This window comes from Mytilus galloprovincialis, chromosome 14 (assembly GCF_965363235.1).
Source record: "Mytilus galloprovincialis chromosome 14, xbMytGall1.hap1.1, whole genome shotgun sequence".
NCBI classification, from domain to species: domain Eukaryota; kingdom Metazoa; phylum Mollusca; class Bivalvia; order Mytilida; family Mytilidae; genus Mytilus; species Mytilus galloprovincialis.
In genome coordinates this window covers 43,769,870-43,792,182 of record NC_134851.1, presented here as the reverse complement: position 1 = coordinate 43,792,182, position 22,313 = coordinate 43,769,870, and the positions used below count along the sequence as shown (strand labels likewise).

At 32.7% G+C, this 22,313-nt stretch overlaps 1 protein-coding gene across 1 annotated transcript in view; it reads right to left on the bottom strand.

The window, feature by feature from the left end:
- The window catches only part of LOC143058894 (prolow-density lipoprotein receptor-related protein 1-like), a 93,139-nt gene that overhangs the window by 69,651 nt on the left and 1,175 nt on the right, over positions 1–22,313 (bottom strand). The window contains exons 3-21 of the mRNA XM_076232372.1: positions 21,933–22,039; positions 20,170–20,302; positions 18,535–18,669; positions 17,657–17,782; positions 16,514–16,645; positions 15,178–15,291; positions 14,591–14,737; positions 13,725–13,919; positions 12,251–12,455; positions 11,552–11,722; positions 10,766–10,913; positions 9,225–9,444; positions 8,116–8,343; positions 7,194–7,377; positions 5,737–5,846; positions 5,162–5,440; positions 4,511–4,636; positions 3,695–3,826; positions 1,125–1,259 (exon numbers count right to left, since the gene is read on the bottom strand). Of these exons, the coding sequence (XP_076088487.1) occupies positions 1,125–1,259; positions 3,695–3,826; positions 4,511–4,636; positions 5,162–5,440; positions 5,737–5,846; positions 7,194–7,377; positions 8,116–8,343; positions 9,225–9,444; positions 10,766–10,913; positions 11,552–11,722; positions 12,251–12,455; positions 13,725–13,919; positions 14,591–14,737; positions 15,178–15,291; positions 16,514–16,645; positions 17,657–17,782; positions 18,535–18,669; positions 20,170–20,302; positions 21,933–22,031 (3,019 nt within the window). The 5' untranslated portion in view covers positions 22,032–22,039. The remainder of the gene's footprint in view (positions 1–1,124; positions 1,260–3,694; positions 3,827–4,510; positions 4,637–5,161; positions 5,441–5,736; positions 5,847–7,193; positions 7,378–8,115; positions 8,344–9,224; positions 9,445–10,765; positions 10,914–11,551; positions 11,723–12,250; positions 12,456–13,724; positions 13,920–14,590; positions 14,738–15,177; positions 15,292–16,513; positions 16,646–17,656; positions 17,783–18,534; positions 18,670–20,169; positions 20,303–21,932; positions 22,040–22,313) is intronic.

Below are 22,313 nucleotides of genomic sequence, written 5' to 3'. Positions count from 1 at the left end.
AAAATTAGAAAGATCATATCATAGTGAACATTGTACAAAGTTTCAAGTTGATTGGACTTCCACTTCATCAAAAACTACCTTAACCAAAAACTTTAACCTGAAGCGGGACAGATGGACAAACGAACAAACAGACAAATGGACAGACAGACAGATGGACGGACGGACGGACGGACGGACGAACTAACGCGCAGACCAGAAAACATAATGCCCATTATTGGGGCATAATAATGGGGCATAAAAAAATCAAAGTATTTCATTAAACAGGTTTCTTTGAATACTGAGACTTTAAATAACAACAACTAGAAGTTAAAAATAAACTGTTTTGAAAAGTGTTTCCTGAGGAAACTATAGGGTCTGTAGATCTGGATTCAAAAAAGAAGATGAATTCAATTTCAACTTTTTTAATGTTTGAAAGATTTAATATCAGGTTTTTGGTTACGTTTCATGTACTGCAAGTACACAAAAGTTTATACCTGCAGATTTTGTTTATCATGATTAACAGTCACAGATACACTTGTTAGTCAATTAAACAACATTTTCTAAAATATTTTGTAGATGTCTTTGGGTTTATAGTCAATCAAATGCCACATCTTTACACTTTCAACAAGAATGTCTCCAAAGTACCCTAATGCCCCACTTGCACTGTCATTTTCTATGTTCAATGGACCATGTAATTTCAGGTCAAATCTCTAATTTGGCATTAAAATTAGAAACATAATTTTACAGGAAACATGTACATGTATACCTAGTTTCAAGTTGATTGGACTTCAACTTCATCAAAAAGACCTTGACCAAAAACTTAAACCTGAAGCCTAGGTGAGGCATAAAAATACATTACAGCTAATTTCCTAATGCATGTAAAGCAAACTTTTGGTTGGCTTGCTTGCTTTGTTTGTATAATCGTTATACGAGCTTTGTAAATATGATTGACATCTTTAAACAATATATATAGGCATAGTTTAACCTGTATATATAATATTTGAATCTAATTGGGTGTTATCCTAATGATTTTACAATATAAAAACAAAACAAGCAAGCTAACTAAAATCTTGCTCTACATGCTTCAGGAAATAAGCTGTAAACCATGGAGGCTTTCTGCACATACAAATAATTGTAAATTTTACCTGCAATCCAATCGACAGCAATATCAACAATAGAACCCATGTCATCGTCAACAATTGTTTTACGCTCCATTAAGTCACGTTTGATACGAGATATCGATTGTGTCTTACTGTCCATCCAGTATATATGGTCACCGTCTGCAAGAAAAAAACGAAAAAATATTTTATCATGAATGAAATAAATTTAAATAAAATTGCTGTCAACAATTTCTTTAAACCTGTTGGTAAAAGTCATACTTTGTTCATTTTGTATATAAAAGTCACCTTGCTAAACACGTGCTGAGTTAAGTTTGGTTATGTTACCAGAATGATTTCAATTTTAAATTTGTGTAGCTAAAAAATGCAAAACTCTTACAGTGACTTGACTGATAGTGTTGCTATCCACCAATTGCAATTCATTCAAAATTTTGACCAAATTGCAATTTGTTTTATTAAACCAAATTGTTCAACTGGTCAGAAATTTGAACAAATTGTTCAGTCAAAATGTGAAAGTGCAAGGTGATAAAATAAATCATACTTACAATCCTATAAGACTTTAACTCCACTGTGTTGATGTTTTTTTAAAATTAGTTTATCAATCTGTATAGTTATATATAGCTATTACCATACTAAAGGTGAACTGTTTTATTTGTAATTGCTATAAAAATGTCCAAACTAAGCTTTTATATAGTTTTTCTTTCAAAATGTATTCTATATTCATAAGAATCACACAGTATATGAATAAAAACATCATATTCAGTAAAATAATTTGTAAAATTGCAATATATTTGTAGGAAGGGGAGATAATCTTTTTTGGTTTCAAAAAGTCTTTATTCAAAAGCATAGTATTTTAGGTTATTTCCCCAAGGAAACTTATCAATAGCATATTGTTATTTCACATATAGTTTACTGAATATATGATGTATTATTTTAAATGATATATGATTCTTATAAATATAAAATCCTTTTCGAAAGAAAAACTATATAAAAGCTTAGTTTGGACATTTTTATAGCAATTCAAAATAAAATAGTTGACCTTTAGTATGGTAATGGCTATAATATAACATATATGATATAATATATCAATACAGTGGAGTTAAAGGCTTATAGGATTGTAAGTATATTTTATTTTATCACCTTGCACTTTCACATTTTGACTGAACAATTTGTTCAAATTTTTGACCAGCTGAACAATTTGGATTAATAAAACAAATTGCAATTTGGTCAAAATTTTGAATGAGTTGCAATTGGTATAATTATATTATATCATATATGTTATATTATAGCCATTACCATACTAAAGGTCAACTATTTTATTTTGAATTGCTATAAAAATGTCCAAACTAAGCTTTTATATAGTTTTTCTTTCGAAAAGGATTTTATATTTATAAGAATCATATATCATTTAAAATAATACATCATATATTCAGTAAACTATGTGTGAAATAACAATATGCTATTGATAAGTTTCCTTGGGGAAATAACCTAAAATACTATTCTTTTGAATAAAGACTTTTTGAAACCAAAAAAGATTATCTCCCCTTCCTACAAATATATTTCAATTTTACAAATATTTTACTGAATATGATGTTTTTATTCATATAATGTGTGATTCTTATGAATATAGAATACATTTTGAAAGAAAAACTATATAAAAGCTTAGTTTGGACATTTTTATAGCAATTACAAATAAAACAGTTCACCTTTAGTATGGTAATAGCTATATATAACTATACAGATTGATAAACAAATTTAAAAATAACATCAACACAGTGGAGTTAAAGTCTTATAGGATTGTAAGTATGATTTAGTTTATCACCTTGCACTTTCACATTTTGACTGAACAATTTGTTCAAATTTCTGACCAGTTGAACAATTTGGTTTAATAAAACAAATTGCAATTTGGTCAAAATTTTGAATGAATTGCAATTGGTGGATAGCAACACTATCAGTCAAGTCACTGTAAGTGTTGCTTAAAAATGATCTCAAGAAAACAGGCACTTGACCAAAATGCTAATCATTTCTGCAATTTTTCTGTAAAAAAATCTGGTAAATCCCCATGCATCATCAAAATTGAAGGAATGTTTTTTTTTTAGGGGAAATGTTGATATTTTCAAACTAGAAATTTTTTAAAAATCAAAGCAATATTTTCAAACGATTGGCATAATATTGAAGAAACACCCTGCAAGGTGTCATGTTTAAAGGCAATGCAGTTTTATCCAATAATTAATGAAAAGTAACAAAACTATTTCAGAAAGAATTGGTCAATGACTTTTTTGTTAGAGTCAATTGCATTGAGTGTGTAGGTAAAGGTAATATCTTTGGTTAGCTTGCTTGCTAGCTGAACCTTGAAGTCATTATTAGGTGAGGTATACTACCCTCCTTTCAAAGAAGCTTAGTCCTACAGACATATAGATTGGTTACCTATTGGACTAGTCTACTCTTAAAGGAAGGTTGTTTACCTAACCTAATAATGATTTCAAGGTTCAGCTAGCAAGCATGCTAACCTAAGATATTACCTTTACCTACATACTCAATGCAATCAGCTGTAAGTTTATATTTTACAATGTATTTGCCTATGTTATGTGACTTACCAGCATGGAAGTCAATAGCTTTGGCCATTGATATTTTAGAAATGAGTGGTAATGCCTCCGCTGTCTCTTCATCATTAAACTGTATACCATGTATCTCTGTTTCTGTGGCATACATCAGGAAAGACTCAATTCCTAAAAAACAATGAAAATTTTGAAGCATAGAAAAGGAAAGACTTAATTCCTAAAAATAAACAAATAGTTCTGAATCTTACATAAGGAAATACTCAATTCCTGAAACAGAAGCAATTAAGAATGTTTTATGTATATATTTTAATAAATATCAGATTAATTATTGTGATATATCAGAATGTAAGTTTATATTATTGCAATATTCACCTACAGGCAAAATTCCCTTAAAGAAAACATTGCTATAATTGCCATATTGACTATACTGTACAGTTTGTGCCATTGATCAGTCTGAATCTTAATAAGAAGTGAGTTGCTTCCCTTACTTGTACAGTTTGTGCCATTGATCAGTCTGAATCTTAATGAGAAGCGAGTTGCTTCCCTTACTTGGACAGTTTGTGCCATTGATCAGTCTGAATCTTAATTAGAAGCGAGTTGCTTCCCTTACTTGTACAGTTTGTGCCATTGATCAGTCTGAATCTTGATTAGAAGTGAGTTGCTTCCCTTACCTGTACAATATGTGTCATTGATCAGTCTGAATCTTGATTAGAAGTGAGTTGCTTCCCTTACCTGTAATATGTGTCATTGATCAGTCAGTGTCTTGATTAGAAGTGAGTTGCTTCCCTTACCTGTACAATATGTGTCATTGATCAGTCAGTGTCTTAATTAGAACTGAGTTGCTTCCCTTACCTGTACAGTTTGTGCCATTGATCAGTCTGAATCCAGCAGTACATTTACAAACATGGCTGCCAGGTCCTGTTGGTAAACACAGTTGTGAACAGCCTCCATTATTATTTGTACAATTGTTTATTCCATCTAGAAAACAAATACATCAACATTTTTTCAATTCAGAAGTGAGCCTCATTCTTTTTTTAGAGAAAAATTAAACTTCTCAATGATCAAAATTAGTGTTTGTCAAACTGCAATATATCCAATGAAATATAACGTGTGGTTCAAATTTTAGAAATTTTTATATTTTCATCAAAGGTCCAAAATGAATATTTTGTCAAAATTTCCAAAATTTAATTAGGCAAGGAGTATGTTGCAAATCTACAAAAGTTTAATTTGGTACCAATTATTTAGTTTAGCCTTAAAATTTTGAATTTTTTTTTCCAGTTTGGCAATAACCTTATAAATGTATTTGCGTTTGGTATGTAGCTGGAAATTGTCTCTGAATGACCTTAGATCTGTCTCTCAATAACCTTCTAACATCAAGCAACAATCACTTTTCAATTATGATGTCAATTTTTCAGTTTTTAAAACTTGTGTGAATTTAATTGATAGTGGACAAATTTGCATACAAGTGTATATAAGTCTATTTCCCCACCCCCAATAATTTACCTTTTCTCATATCCATGTCATACACCTGCATTGCTTCTATTTCCGGAGTTTTGTCTCGTAATAATAGATAATTGTCCCCTGTTGTTGTCATGGATATAATTTCATCATCGTTAGCAACATATAATCTTCCGTCTGCTGTCAAGGTCAAGGCTAATGGTTTGGTTATTTTGGTGTTATTTATCACACGACATGCCATGCCATCTGTATCACAAGTCATGATAGAGTTGTTACCCCTGTTTACCCAATAGAGTCGTTTTGTCTTTACGTCTAACTTTAAACCTGCAAATATTTAAATTACAATTATATTTTAAAGTCTGATATGATTTTTCAAATGCATTCTTTGTACCTAGAAAATTTATTTTATTTGAACATTTTGAAAGAAAGTTGTTGAAACCACTATCTATCTGTTTCCCTTGTTATAATAGATTTGCACCTTCAAAAGAGTTTAACCCCGACACTTTCTGAATTTGCCATCAGAATCCAACTTAACTTAAGCTTTAACTTAACTCTCCTGGCCTGAAGATTTAAAATTTTATCCTGAAAACTGAATAAACTATCTTTAAATATAAACTTACTTGCTGGCATTTGGAGGTTGTTTATGATAGTTGTAACATCACTACCATCCATCTTGGATCTATAAATAGCATGGTTTGTTTTATTTCCAACATCTGACCAGAACATTAATCTGAAATGAAGAGGAAAAACAAATAAACAAAAATGTGTAAGGCTGTGTCTTGCCTATGATTGCTGCGGTCAGCGTAGAACTAAGGTAATTTAAACATAGGGTAAACAAGAATGTGTCCATAGTACACGGATGCCCCACTCGCACTATCATTTTCTATGTGCAGTGGACCATGAAATTGGGATCAAAACTTTAATTTGGATTCAAATTTAGAAAAATCATATCATAGGGAACATGTGTACTAAGTTTCAAGTTGATGTAACTTTAACTTCATCAAAAACTACCTTGACCAAAAACTTTAACCTGAACGTCGCACTATCATTTTCTATATTCAGTGGACCATGAAATTGGGGTCAAAACTATAATTTGGCATTAAAATTAGAAAGATCATATGATGGGGAACATGTGTACTAAGTTTCAAGTTGATTGGACTTCAACTTCTTCAAAAACTACTTTGACCAAAAACTTTAACCTGAAGCGAACGGACGGATGCACAGACGGATGCACAGACGAACAGAGGCACAGACCAGAAAACATAATGCCCCTCTACTATCGTAGGTGGGGCATAAAAATAAAATCAAACTTTGTTCATCAGATGCTATCAGATGCTATATCTACATCTTCATGAAGCTATATTTGAAGGTGTGTATCATACTTACAAAACATGAGCATCCCAAAAATCATCTTCAAAACAGAAAGTGGAAACAGAGTGATATCAACTACTTGTGGTAGAAGCATGGGCTTAAGGTGGTACCTAACACTACAGGGAGATAACTCTGTAAAGTCAGCTTAACGTTTTAATTACGTTGTGTTGTAAAGGGAATATTAAGCTTCTCAGTGATCAAAATTGGTGTTTGCCAAACTGCTACATAACCAGTGTAATTTTTCTGATAAAATGGTTGGTTCAAAATTTTTGAAATTTCTATATTTTTGATAAAAGGTCAAAGTAAATACTGTGTCAAAATTTTATGAAAATTAAATGAGCCAAATTAATTTTAGTGAAAGTGTTGGGTACCACCTTAAGATCTATATTTTAATATGACTGCTCTCATATATAAGGTTTACAGCCTATTGCATTGAGTGTGTAGGCAAAGGTTATATCTTTGATTAGCTTGCTTGCTAGCTAAACAATGAAGTCATTATTTGGTAGATATACTACCCTTCTGTCAAAGTAGCCTAGTCCTACAGACAGATAGATTGGTTATCTGTCATACTAGTCTACCATTTAAGGAGGATAGGTTACCTAACCTAATAGTGACTTCATGGTTCAGCTAACAAGCAAGTTAACCAAAGATATTACCTTTGCTTACACACTGAATGCAATCAGCTGTAATTTTCAGTTTAACCTACCCTTGGCTTGGAAATACTACTAATGAGTTAGGTTTGGTAAGACCAGTCAGCACAACGCCAGCACGATAAGCTCCATCTAGCTTGGCAACAGAAATGCTTGCCTTGTTGCCACCATAGGCAAAGGATGAAAAGTACATGTTCCCTGACATCCAATCAATTGCAAATCCTTCTGGGTTGGAAATACCTGAAGTTAAAAAGTTATACATTATTTATACTATGAGATCTTGGAGGAGTTATTTTTGTTTTCCTCATGATCTGCCCATCTCTGTTAACCTCTCAGTAAAATAATGAATTTTGGATGTTTGTTTTTTTTATTTCAATTGATGGACAAGATCTCAAAATGAGGCTGTTGAAGCATATTTTTTTTAAACTTCCACACCGCATCAACTAGTCTGAAGCCTTGATGCATATGTGAGACAAGTTTAAAAATTTCATACTGAAATCTTTCAAACTAATGATTTATGAACAGAAAAGGATTTTTTGGGGCAGATTAATTTCTGCATACAATTCCAAAGCACCTGAGATCACCCTAGATTTTTGGATGGTATTTGTGTTACTCAGACTTTAGTTTTCTATGTTGTATTTTGTATAGAGTGCCTTGTCAAGTTCATTTTTGTCTTGTGACATTGAATACCCTTTAGTGTCTTTTCTTTGTTTTAAATTTTAGAGTTTCATTGAAAAGGTATACGAAATATTTTGGATTTATTATTTTGGCTGATACAAAATTTTTATCAATACCTTTGCATGAACACTTTTAAATTGGCAGGATTTATTTTGGCCATTTTGAGCTATCTGCGAAAATTTACACCCAGCATACTAACCCACTATATGGTACCTTCTGCTTTTTAACATCTCTGCCCTTTGTAAACAATGAAGTATTCATGCTGCATTGAACATTACTAATAATTCAATTTAAAATTACCTGAATCAATAATAGTCTCCACATTAGAACCATCATTCATCGCACTGTTGATGACATTTAAATTTCTGTCCGCCCAGTAAAGTTTTCCCTCCTTAGCATCGTAATCCACAGCTGTAGGCCGATCCACATGTGGAACAGTAATTGTAGGTATGACGCTGAAGTTAGCGTTAGCCAGATCCACACCACGAATAATACTACTTCTTACAAACAGTAAGAACTTGTTATCAGCTGTCAAAAAAAAGACTTATCATTAAAATTGTATACCGTAAAATAATAACATTAGATATGTGTTTCATTATAATACATTATTCTGATTGGCTACACTGCAGTCTCGCGTTATTCCTTAATCAACTTCATTACACAATAAAATTTATCATTCATGAAGACATGAGGTCCCACAATAAAGTGCACAGGTAAATTAAATAAAAAATGATAAAAACCCTATTTTCTAGCTAAAAAATGTAATTATATATATTGAATCCTTCTTTTTGTAACTTCATAGGGTTGTAAAAGCGTTGACCGTGCTTCTGCGCTTCATACAAAATGTACTTCGGTCAAAGCTTTTACCCCCAAAGAAGCATTCAATTCATAAATGGTTTTTTTGTGCAGAGTTTAAAGGACAAGGTTCACTTCAAGCCAAATATGGCCTTGAGTTTCAACTTTATCACAAAATTCAAAATTCTCATTTTTAGGTTCTTAAATGAATCTATTTCAAAAGCCTACCTTCTTTATTTAATGACTATCTTCGTGGCTTCAGAATCAGGACATTTTATATATACATAATATTTAATTAAAACATGATGATTTTGTGCATTTTTTGGCAAAAAACTGTCAAGACTTATTGAAAATTCAACCAATACTGATGTTACAACACAAATACTGCATACTCAAGGGGTCCATACTTCGTCATTTATTATGGGATGTGCCATAATTATGTTATTTTGTATAAATAGTGATGCTAGCAAAAACCCAACAAATGGAATTCCTTATGACAGTTAAAAGAAAATCTAAATTAATAGAAAATGTGTGAAAATCACCATTTCTATCATCCAATCAAAATACAGGATTATAACATTAGGTGGAATTACAAAATTAATACTCTGTATTACCTATACATGACTTGCCATCGCTGCTCAGTTTTTTCAGATGAGGGCAGAGACATTTGGCAACCTGATTGTAGCCAATCAAACATAGATGAGAGCAGTTGCCATTATTTTCACATGGATTTGGCATCGACGGCTGCCGCAAGGGATGGTAGACTTGAAGGTCAAAAGGTTGTGTCATGGTTTGTTGAATGGTCGTCACATTTGATCCATTGAATTTGTTAGCCTGAAAGATATACATGATTTTTACATTAAATTCTCTAATGTTGTGCTGTTACACAACTGTCCCAGTTTAGGGAGAGAAGAGCATTTGTACCCATTTTTTTTTCATTATCTATTTACTTTTCTCTAACAAGGGGCATATAGTTTAGCAGTTGCTGTTCCTCTATGGTTGAATGAAGTCTGTTAAAACATTGTTTTTCTTTATGGTATGAATTCACTTTTTATCTCCCCTGTGACATTGAAATTAACCATGCAGTACAGCTTTTGTTCACTATTGAAGGCATAAGATTGACCTACATGTATTACTGTTGACAGTTGACTGTTTACCTATATTTTAGGAATGCTCAAAGCCGAATAAATAAAAGCCAAGAATGCAAAATACCCAAAACAGTTGAAGACCTTTATGACCACAAAGGACCTAAAATATAGACAAATTTATCTATAGCAATTTTACAACACTTCTGTTTTCATACATACATTCAGAAAAATTGTGAGGAATCTTAGAATCTATAATGTGAATAATGTGACTGGGTGAGTATCAAGATAATAAGATCTTGCATTCTACTATCTTATACAGATAACTGTATACAGATTTTCCTGATAATGTAACAATCAATCAACCATTTTTAATTTTTAAAGCATGCACAAATTTCTGAATGTACAGTATTCAAAATGAGTCCATATTATTCAAAATTGGCCTCAGTTTTCAATTGAGGCCAAGTTCGGATGGATATCTAGAGTAGATGAGATTGACATGGTCATATATAACACCTGTTATGATTGGATATAGCTTTCCCGCCATTAACACTGGAGGAGCCCTGGGTTGTGGCAGGGTTCCTAGAGATTGACTCGATATCCCGGATGTTATGACGTCCATCCAATCAAATTTGAATGTTAACATATTCAGAGTAGGAGCCTTGTACTTCCGGTAATCTAGAGACCTTACTCTTCAAAATTATTTACTGTTCATATGGAACTCTAGTCAGAACTCGAGTTCCATCCGAACTTGGCCTGAGGTGATACATAACACTACAGGGAGATAACTCTGTAAATATCAGCTGAATGTTTTAATCAAGTTCTATTGTTAATGAAATATTAAGCTTCTCAATTATCAAAATTAGTGTTTGTCAAACTGCTATATTTATATATCCAATGAATTTTTCCTGATAAAGTGATTGGTTCAATTTTTTTAAATTTTTATATTCTTGTCAAAAGGTCAAAGTAAATAATTGTCAAAATTTATAAAAATTAAACAAGGCAAATAACTTTTTGTCAAAATATATGGTACCACCTTACCTTGGAAAAAATATACAATAATAACATACCCTCATAAGTGAGTTAGTTCCCCAGTCTGTCCAATACACATAATTCCCAAATAGTGTCAATGCAAACGGATGTCTCATTCCCTCGTGGTGTTTTAATATCAATCTGTGGTCAGTTCCATTATAATCTATTGTATGGATGGAGTCAGACCTAAACAAATATAAACAGTACATGATTTATTCCTTGGTATTTTAGTTCTGATAAACAAAAAAGTCAACAGTCAATGAAGTTTTCAGCCCTTAAACTCTATTTTGTCATGCATATAAGTACAAATATGTGGAAAATTGTTTGTGCAAAAAGCTTGTTTTTTAAGGGGGTAGACCTTGGTTAAGGGAGATAGCTCTTTAAAGCAGTTAAGCGTTTGTAAAAGTTAACTTCATCAATGCATTTTAAGCATTTACCTGAAACAGATTGAAAATAATCTATGTAACCTAGAAGCTTAGAATATATTTTTGAAAATGGTTGACACAAACGTACTGATGATTTTAAGAGTTATTTCCCTTAACCTAGGTCTACCTCCTTAAGAGAGATTCTAGATAACAAAAACTATCATTACTAAAATATACTGTAAAATAACTTATTTTGGTGAGCAATTTATTTTGCAATTTACGGGAGTAGAAAAATATAGAAAATATAAATCGTTGTGAACATGTAAAACTTAGATTACATCAAATAAGTTTGAGAATTACGAAATTAAATCCCTACAAAAGGGGCTAGAAAAGGATAAATGTGAAAATAAAGTATCCCCGAAAATAATTTGGTTTACTCATTACAATGATACATCTTACCTAGCATCTATCCAGTATAATCTCTTGAAGTCGTAATCAATGGCAAGACCGTTTGGCCATCCCCCTCCTGTAATACCAGAGATATTGAAAATAGTTCTTCTATTCTCTCCCGCCATGGAACAGGTCTCTATCCTTGGGAATTTGGCATCCCAATCTGTCCAAAATAATGACCTGAAAAAGTAAAAATTTATTTTTTGGGTAGATAGGTTACTGTCTCTATCCTCCAAAATAAAGTAAAATTTGATTTTTGTGTGGATAGGTTGTGGTCTTGATAAAAGTATGTCACATGTTTACTGTTTATTCATAAACACACTTATTTTGTCAAAAACTGCAAAAAATATGATGCCAATCAAGAAGCTTATTATGACATTCTAGCTTACAGACATGCACAATAGCCATGAAATAAACAATATAAAAAAGAAGATGTGGTATGATTGCCAATGAGACAACTATCCACAAAAGACCAAAATGAGACAGACATTGACAACTATAGGTCACCGTACAGCCTTCAACAATGGGCAAAGCCCATACCGCATAGTCAGCTATAAAAGGCCCCGATAAGATGTCCATTTCAGTATATTGTTGACACACAAACATTGACATTGTAAATATCAATCATCTTCTACTAAGGCCAATACTATATATCTTCTTATTTTTATAATGACTTCTGTTGAGTCTAATGAGTAAAAGAATACTTACCCAACTCTTGGGTCCAATACAATAGCTCTGGGACTAATCATATTTCCTGCGATTAGAGTAGTTCTGTTAGATCCATCAAGTTTTGCTACTTCTATTTGGTCCAAGTTACTCTCTACCCAGTAGATATTCTTTCCAATCCAGTCTACAGCTAGACCCTCTGTTGTAGCCAGACCAACATCAATGATTGGTTTGATCTGTGTAAAACCTTAAAAAAGAAGAATAGGTAATAACTACTAAATTCTGAATGTGTACATGTATCAAGTTATTCTGTTTAGCAATATCTGAGAAGAGTGTGTCCTGAGTATAGCGAGGGAGGATAGGACCTTTATCGGGACTCCGGGATCGGGTGTTTTTAAGCTCGGGATTTCGGGATCCGGGAATTCGACTTTCGGGACTTCGGGATTTCGTGTTTTTAAGTCCGGGATTTCGGGAACTCGTGTTTTTAAGCCCGGGATTTCGGGATTAGGACCCCTCCTACTCCCTCTCTATAGTCATTGCAATAAAGCAACCTAGAATGGGGTATAAAAATAAAGTCAAAATCTAAACAAAACTCTAGATTGAGCTGACAAATTGTATTGTTCAAATGGAATGTTGCAAATAAGTGAAACCATTTGGTCATTGAGGCCTTGTCCCATTAGTTGACTAAGTAAAACAAGGACAATGCATGCACTGCTTTATACTGTGTATTTATTTAAAAATCCATGTATATCAATTCTCATTAATTAAGGAAAATATGCTCTGTGAATACTTTATTTCTTGGTTTTGTCAAAGTTTTTCAAACAATTCATAATTTGTTGAACATTTCAAATTCCTGGTTAAACTATACACACGAAATCCTTGAAAAATTATCCCTAAAATTGTGAATATACTGTAATAATTTTCCTTATCAAATAAAACAATTTCTCTTATTCTTTGGCAATTTTAACCCTTTCTGGACCATTTGTTTAAAAAAAAGATTTTATGAACGTGTCATTGCCATTGATCTCAACAGATGATTGGCTTTTCAAATTAAAAGGTAATAGCTGACTATGCTGTATGGGCTTTGCTCATTGTTGAAGGCCGTATGGTGACCTATAGTTGTTAATGTCTGTGTCATTTTGGTCTTTTGTGGATAGTTGTCTCATTGGCAATCATACCACATCTTCTTTTTTATAATAACCTTTAACAGCTCTCTGTTTGAATCAAAATGTGCTCAAAGTTTAAAAGATATCGACATCTTTGCATTTGTATGCATAAAATTCTGGAATGTGGAAGTCATTCAAAGATGATTTTTAGTTATCACAAATCAATTTTTTTTTATGATAATTAGAGAAACAAATTCCCATATCATTCATTACCTGTAGATTATCAGATTTATCCAATCTCCATAGATAAACTTTCAAATTATCAGGCTTAAAAATTTGATAATTTAAGTTTGAATAAATTTGATAATCTACTGGTACCAAATTAAGAATGTTTATTTAGAAGTACTCACTGTTGGATAAAATCTTCCCTCTAAATATTTTGTCATCTACCACATCAGTCCAGAAAATCCAACCTTCAGCGTAGTAGAAATCTAAGGCAATTGTGTTCCGCAACCCTGACACTAATGATGCATAATTGAAATTATCAAGATCTACTCGTCTCATCTCATGTCTGTTCGAGAATATAATGTATACAGTTTCTTTTTCTGAAATAAACAAAACTTTTTGCATCAGTATGATATTATCAATAGGATAACTGCAAATTCATAAACATTTTCAATGTCCTAAAATGGCAAGTTGCCAGTGAATGGTATTGGCAAAAAAAAATGCCAAGTATTTGCATGAAACATTTCATGTAAGTACAATAATTCGTCTAGTGCTTTAGTCAATTTTATAACATACCAAAAGTACAAGTGTGTAGTGCCGAAATTTCTGAATATGCAGTATTTATAGTTGAAAATAATGGATCAACTGACACTAAAAGCAAAGGAACCGTTCAAATGACATTTTAGGATAAAAAGATTATTAGATTAAAGATTTGAAGTAAAGGTATCTTAAAAAAAAAAACGCTCAGGGAAAAAAAGATCCAAGAGCAAAGCAGCATTAATCTTTTAATGGAAGTTATAGAAATGGTTTTAAAATACAGTACAAATGATTTTGTCTTGTATAAAAAAAAACATAGAACAGTCAATTTCCACGAAAATTATACCAATTGAAATCTTGATTTTTCTACTTTACATTGCTCTAACTTTACAGAGTACAATGCTATCCTTTCACAGAGAAGTTAACCTGTCAATGAAATACAAATTCAGGAGTCAAAATGTGGTAAAAAGTAAAAAGTCATTATCTACAGTATAGATATTAAAACAGCTCTGACCTGGTTTACAGGTGTAATCATCTTTCTCCAAAATGAAACCAGGAGAACAATGGCAATGGTATCCCTTCCCTGAACGGCCCTGTTCCTGGTCCTCGGTACATAACTGTCCACAAACTCCCCACTGTTTACATTTACTGGTAACAAGTGCTGTGGAAAAGAAATAGGCAAAATAGTAACAGAAAATCTAGCTTCATATCAATAGTGGAAGTAATTTTAGGCAAAACATTAACACAAAATTCTTTTTTACAGTAACTTATAAACTCAGTTATTTCGTACAGGTCAGATTTTATAGGTGCATGAAGTCGGAGTGCCTGGAAGGAAAAAAGTTGGTTTGGTAAAAAACTTTTCCTTCTCAAAAGCTTGCAGCATGTACTGAAAACAATAATCAAAGTTTATGGTGTGCATGTGTCAGGTATGAGAGGTTTTCACAAGGGTATATTTTTTTCTGGTTGGTCACCCGTTGAATAATGCAGCGAGTGGACTGATATTAAAATTTATGAAAGTGAAGTATTTAATGTAATAAAAAAGTTAATGCAAAATGAAAAGAACAGTCTGCAAATATATTTTCATTTACAGTTTATATTTACCTTTGCAAGTCTTATTGTCTGAGCTTAATATTTGCCCTGGCTCACACACACACATTGGCCCCCATGGCGCCTTGGAGCAGTTTGTACATCCAGAATTTTCACACAGTGTAGCATCTAAAAATAGAAACGAAGATAAAAAATTGACATTCAGTTTGAAGTTGTATACAACAAAAATGTTTACACAGCACAGCATAAAAAAGGGCAGACATATAATGTGCAGTGTTTCTTGTAGGTTTGTAGTGTTCCCAAGACCTCTTGCTGAAAATGCCCGGGGGGGTTACTGACTATCCTTTCGGATATAACTGTGCCGACAGCACTTGCCAAATCATACCCTGTCTAACAAGAAAACATTGAAAACATACCCTGTTCTAAACAAAAATATTGAAAATCATATCCTGTTATATACACGCTCAGAAAATGTATAGCCTGTTCTAGACCGTGTAAAATAGATGCAGTTCTAGACCTGGGTTCTAGACTATATCTTAAACAGTTAAATAAGCGATCCTGTTCTAGACAAATACTTTATTTAAAAAAAAGACCCTGTTTTCACCAGCAGGGCAAGAAAAAGGGACCCTGTTTTAACCTGCAGGGCATGAAAAAGTGACCCTGTTTTGCGGCACACTCGTACCACTAAAATATAGGAAGTAAATCCCCCACCCCCACCCCCACCTCGGGAAAATGCCCATTTATCCCTGCTGGTTAATAAAAGTATGGAAACATTGAGATAAGCATTTGCAATTTGATAAACAAGAGTCATACAGGCATATTTGAAACACACTAGCTGTTAATGTAATTTGAATACTGTGGATTCATTATTATTAACGCTTTTTTCAACACCATTGTGCTATTTTGTGGTGGTCAGTTTTTACTGGCAGACTAAGGCAGAGTGTACCAAGAGAACCACTTAGAACCACTGACATGCAGTAAGAAAACTGACAATCCTAGCCAATTCTAATATTAGAGTCGATTGTACCTGATTGATGTGGAATTTAAACTCACAACCTCAGTGTTGACTGGCTAGAGATACAACAGTTTGACTAATCAGACCACTGAGCCACTCATAAGATAAATGAGGTGGGTCTGTGAAGGAGGTAGACCTATTTTAAGGGAAATAACTCTTAAAATCATCAGTACTTTTATGCCAAACATTTTCAAAAATATATATTCTAATCTTCTAGGTAAGATAGATAATTTCCAATCTGTCTCCAGTATTTGCTTAAAATACATTGATAAAATTTGTCTTTTAAGAATGCATAAGTGATTTAAAGAGTTATCTCCCTGAACCGAGGTTTAACCCAACCCTTCCCCCTTAAGTTTTAACCAAATATGAACTTACTATTACAATGATTTCCCTCATCACTTTTGTCTTTACAGTCTGGTTTATCGTCACACAGTTGAAATGGGTTCAGACAGACCGGGGGGTTAAACTCTTCTGGACATCTGTAGCTAGGATATTCACATTCAACATCTATAATTGAGGACAAAAATTAGTTGACAGGACATGATCTTTAATTAGTTCACTCCACATGATCTTTTATTAGTTCACTCTACATGATCTATTATTAGTTCACACCACATGATTTTAATTAGTTCACAACATATGATCTTTCATTAGTTCACACCATATGATCTTTTATGAGTTCACTCTATATGATCTTTTATTAGTTCACACCACATGATCTTTTATTAGTTCACTCTACATGGTCTTTTATTAGTTCACACCATGTGAACTTTCATTAGTTCACACCATAGTATTTTTTATCAGTTCACACCACTTGATCTTTTACAAGTTCACACCACATATTCAACAAGTGAAACTGCGAGCTAATGCTCACTGATGATACCCCCGCCGTAAGTGGATAATATTAATAGTGTAAAAATATGCAAGTGTTCGGTAAACAGGAAGTTGTCGAGTGATGAATCTGAAAACGCATCACAAGGTATAGCTGACTTATATAAATCCCGAAACCAAATTTCAGAAATCCTTGTATTGTAGTACCTGAGAAAAATGTGACGAAAATTTTCAACTTGGCTATCATGTGTAAAATCATACAAGTGTTAGGTAAACAGAAAGTTGTCAAGTGATCAATCTGAAAACACATCACACGGTATAGCTGACTTAGATAAACCCTGAAACCAAATTTCAGAAATCCTTGTATTGTATTTCCTGAGAAAAATGCGACAAAAATATTCATGAGACGGACGGACTCACTGATGGACTGATGGACTGACGGAAGGACAGACAGAGGTAAAACAGTATAATTATACTATATTTAATATAATATTATATTTCACATTATACATATATGTACATGGTGTAAACTAATTGGAATATTCTTCGTCAAAAATCTGCAATTCTCATCATTGTCCCATTTCTAAAGATCATCATCAAAATTTACACGCTACAATGTAACAAATAAACAAATATAGGTCACATGATAAAAATCATGTGACTTATTGTTTTTTCTGTCATACATACCACAATTTTTTTCGTCAGAACTGTCAGGACAATCGACCTCTTTATCACATTTCCAAGCTATAGGTATACATTTGTTGTCTTTTTCACACTTCCATTCAATACGATCTAGACACTGTACGGTCACATCTGAAAAGATGAAAGTCAAAATTACTATATTTATTGCTTACTGAAAATTCAGAAATAAGTGTGACTTTTTCATTAATGTTTTATTCCTGATCTAGCAAACAGACACTTCACCCAAAATATCTACCTTTTAGAAAGACTTGCACTGAATAATCTGACCCTTGATCCAAAATCTTTATCACGTCACAGACTTACTATGACAGTCTGATCCTTGTTCCAAAATCTCAAACAATATTTTACTATGACAGCCTGAACCTTGATCAAAAGTTTCAACCGATCAGAATGATTTACTATGACAGTCTGACCTTCCATCCAAAATCTTAACCAATCAGAATGACTCACAATGAAATATCTGACCTTGATCCCAAATCTTAGCCAATCAGAATAACTTACTATGACAGTCTGACCTTATATTCAAAATCAAAACCAATCAGAATGTCTTACTTTGACAGCCTGACCTCTGATCCAAAATCTTAACCAATAAAAAATTCTTACTATGACAGACTGACATTTGTTCCAAAATCTTAACCAATCAGAATGACTTTCTATGACAGCCTGACCTTTGATCCGAAATCTCAACCAATCAGAATGGCTTACTATGATAGCAGGACCATTGATCTAAAATCTTAACCAATCAGAATGACTTGTAATGAAATATTTGACCTTGATCCAAAATCTCAACCAATCAGAATGACTTACATGACAATGAAAGTCTGACCTTTGATAAAAAATCTCAACCAATCAGAATGACTTACTATGACAGTTTAGCTCATCAGATTCATCAATACAATCTTGGTCTCCATCACACTTATACTTCTCTGGTATACACGACCCATCAGAACATCTAAATTCATCTTCATCATTACATGAGCCCACTGGAATAGGAAGATCTGTAAAAGCATGTTACAAAGTATTAATTAAATTGATAAAGAAGGTGGTAAAAAAAGAGATATTAATTCTGTACCATAAAACCGTAAAATTCTTCAATCATTTCATCATCATGATCATAATAGTTTTATTGAAAAGTTAAAATTTTCATATAGATCTCCGCAAGTCAGCAAATTTCAGCTGCAATTAACTGTCATGTTTTTAACTTTGAAATTTGAATATTTGCCTTACACTTTTTGTCAAAAAAATACTGCAAATACAGAAATTATTGCAAGGTTTTTATTGGAGAATGACGTTACTAAGTTGTAAAACTTGAGTCCAATCCATTTGTTATTCTGAACAATAAAATATGTTTAAACTAAGGTTTTTATGTTTTTATGTATGCAAATAATACTGGGTGTATATTGCAGTAATAACAACTCTTATTACATTGGTTGCAATGAATTACATTGATTTCCCAGTTAGATAAAAACCGATAATTTCACATGTGAAATAAACGTGGTTATTTCACTCTCTGACGTCATACAACAATAGACGTTGTCAAGACGTCGATAACGTCGGATCAAAACAAATTGTCAATGCGTAGGAAAAAGATATAGTTCCTTACATTTTCTACATTAATTTCATAAAAAAAAGCCATTTGCCAATGTAATAAAAAGAATAACTAATCGCCGTATTTGAATATCAAAAATAAGACAACTTGTGACCGAACGCCGCTATGGATTAAACTCGTGCTGCGCACTCGTTTAATCCATGCGTCGTTCGGTCACGCGTTGTCTTATTTTTGATATTCAAATACGGCGATTAGTTATACTATAAACATTCTTATGTCTATAAATACATATATCTGAAGGAAGATTTTCTTGAAATGGCAATAATGAATTAATAATCCCGCATTTTTGTCCATTCTTCAAAAATTGCAATAATAAATACATTCATATTTCAAAATTTACAAAGTAAGCCAAGACTGAATCTATCATATACTGTGTATTCATTTATTTTGGTGGGTATCAATTTTCGCGGATTGAGGAAAACTTACATGTTCATGGATATTTAATTGCGTGGTTTCGGCAAAGTCTGCATTCAAGCCTTTACAAAATTTGTAATTCGTTGAATATCTAAATTCGTGGTTCCCCTGTACCCACGAAAATCCATGAACATTGGTATCCAACAAATATTAATGAATCCACAGTATATCTTGCCTTCATTAACAGCTGTAGATATAAAGACATTTTGTAGCACAACATTTTTTCTGGGGGTACCTCGCATTATTAATGACAACATCTTTAAAGTTTTAGATGTTTTTGTTATATACCGAATGATACCCCGGTAAAAAAAACATGAACCAAATAGTATTTTGCAACATGATTAGAAGGGATGCTCAGAAAAAGACACCTGATCATTGACAAGTCTATGAAACAAAAATCAAGCTTAGATTTAACTGCCCCATCTCAGACCTAGTTGTAAATAAAACTTGTCTCAAATAACCCAATATACAATACCTCTACAGTTTTTTTCATCATCTTCATGTTTACAGTCTGCCTCTCCATCACATCTGTATAATGTGGGTAAACACTTGGTGTCATTAAAACACTGGAACTCAGTATCTTCATCACAAAAACTGGGACATCCCCACTGAAATTAAATATATTTGTACATTTTTCCACAGGTGTCAGTGCTATGAAAGAAAAACTGTAAACCAACAACGTTAGTAGGAAAATAACTTCATATCAAACTTTGTGAATACTTAAAATGTATGTCTTTTGCTATGTAAATAGATGAAGAAATTAGAAAATTGCAAAGTCGACTTGGAAGGGCTTAACAAAGTATCTGCAAAAAGTAGGATTACAGTCGATGATTTATCTATAACAAAATTGTATGCTTTGCTGTTATTCTTCATTTGCTAAGAGTGGCTGATTGCAAGATTATAACAGAATTAAGTCTGTTGCAACTCCAGATTCAAAATTTTCATGGGTATTAACTTTTCAGGAATTGATGAAAATTTTTCACAGATAGTTGTTTTCATAGTGTTGCATAAAAAGTAAAATCACAAAAAATACTGAACTTAGAGGAAGATCAATTGGGAAAGTCCATAATCACATGGCAAAATCAAATAACAAAACGCATCAAAAACGAATGGACAAAAACTGTCATATTCCTGACTTGGTACAGGCATTTTCAAATGTAGAAAATGGTGGATTAAACCTGGTTCTATAGCGCTAACCCTCTCACTTTAATGACAGTCTCATCAATTTTCGATATTTTTACATTGATGCGTTAAATAAACAGACACAATAAAGTGCATAAGTCTAGATACAAGCCTACAGAACATTTGTAATATGTTGAATATCTCAATCAGGGGTCGAATTTAAGCTTTTTAGTGTACTGGCCAGCCGGACCAGTGGACTTAAAATCTACTGGTCTGGCTCAACATTTACTGGTACTGCAAAATTGACATTCATTTGATAACCACTAAAAGATATGTTTAGTTTTATTTCCCTCAGCTGCTTTCCTCTTCTTTATTGCAGTAGATTTTTGTGCTGTTCTGTTTGTTCATGAGCAAAAATAGCACCCCCAATATCCTAAAAATAATTTCTAAGGTTTATTTTTTTGTAACCAAACCGAGATAGAGATGCAATCAGTGATTTTAACGAAAAATTTCTACTGGTCCGCCGGACCACCAGCTGACAAAATCTACTGGTCCGACACAAATTCTACTTAGTTTCAGACCACCGGACCAGCGCCAATTTCGACCCCTGATCTCAATACATGTTTCACCTTCGTCCAAGAAATCCACAAAAATAAGTATATAATGAATAACAATGAATTCACAGTAACATGCTCAAAAGATGAGTGTAAAAAATAAAATTCATTGATCTTAACAGGACAAAATGACTGTTTTAGAAGCCATAGTTCTAGATTTAATGTCTATATTTTATAGTGGTCAGTTTTTGTTGGTGGAAGAAGTAAAAGTTCACTCAGAGAACAACCAACCCTTAATAGGAACACTGACAATCCTTGTCAAATTCAGATTGGATCAGTACATCAACTATGAAGACCATTCGGCCAAAAAAAAACCAATATAGTAAAATGGGTTTTAAAACAGCCAAAACCAAAAGGAGTAGTGAACTTCAATGCAAAATCTAGCATTATTAAGGTGGTACCTAACACTACAGGGAGATAACTCTACATTAACAAAGGGAGGTAACTTCATTTATTCAAGTAATCCAACATTACATTTAAATGAGTTAAACTATAAATATACCTCGTCTGATTCATCTCTGCATTCATTCATTCCATTGCATTTATATTCTAAGTCAATACATTGTCCATCATCACATGTATATTGTGTAATGCTACACATCGTATTGTCTACAATAAAATCAAAATTTATACATGTGTAAAGAAATATCAAAATCAACTTCGAAGATTTAAATGCTTGTAAATAAGGCCATAATCAAAACTTTCTCATGGTTTTCCTACAAGTATCACAAAAAATTACTTATCCATGTATATTTAATGATCGATTCAAGTATTGCATCAAGACTAGCATCCTTATGTCTCACACTCTGCAAATTTTGTCCCAGGAGAGACAAAAACTACCCCAAGTCCTTTAACTCTGAAATATTGAATCTATGACAAAAAA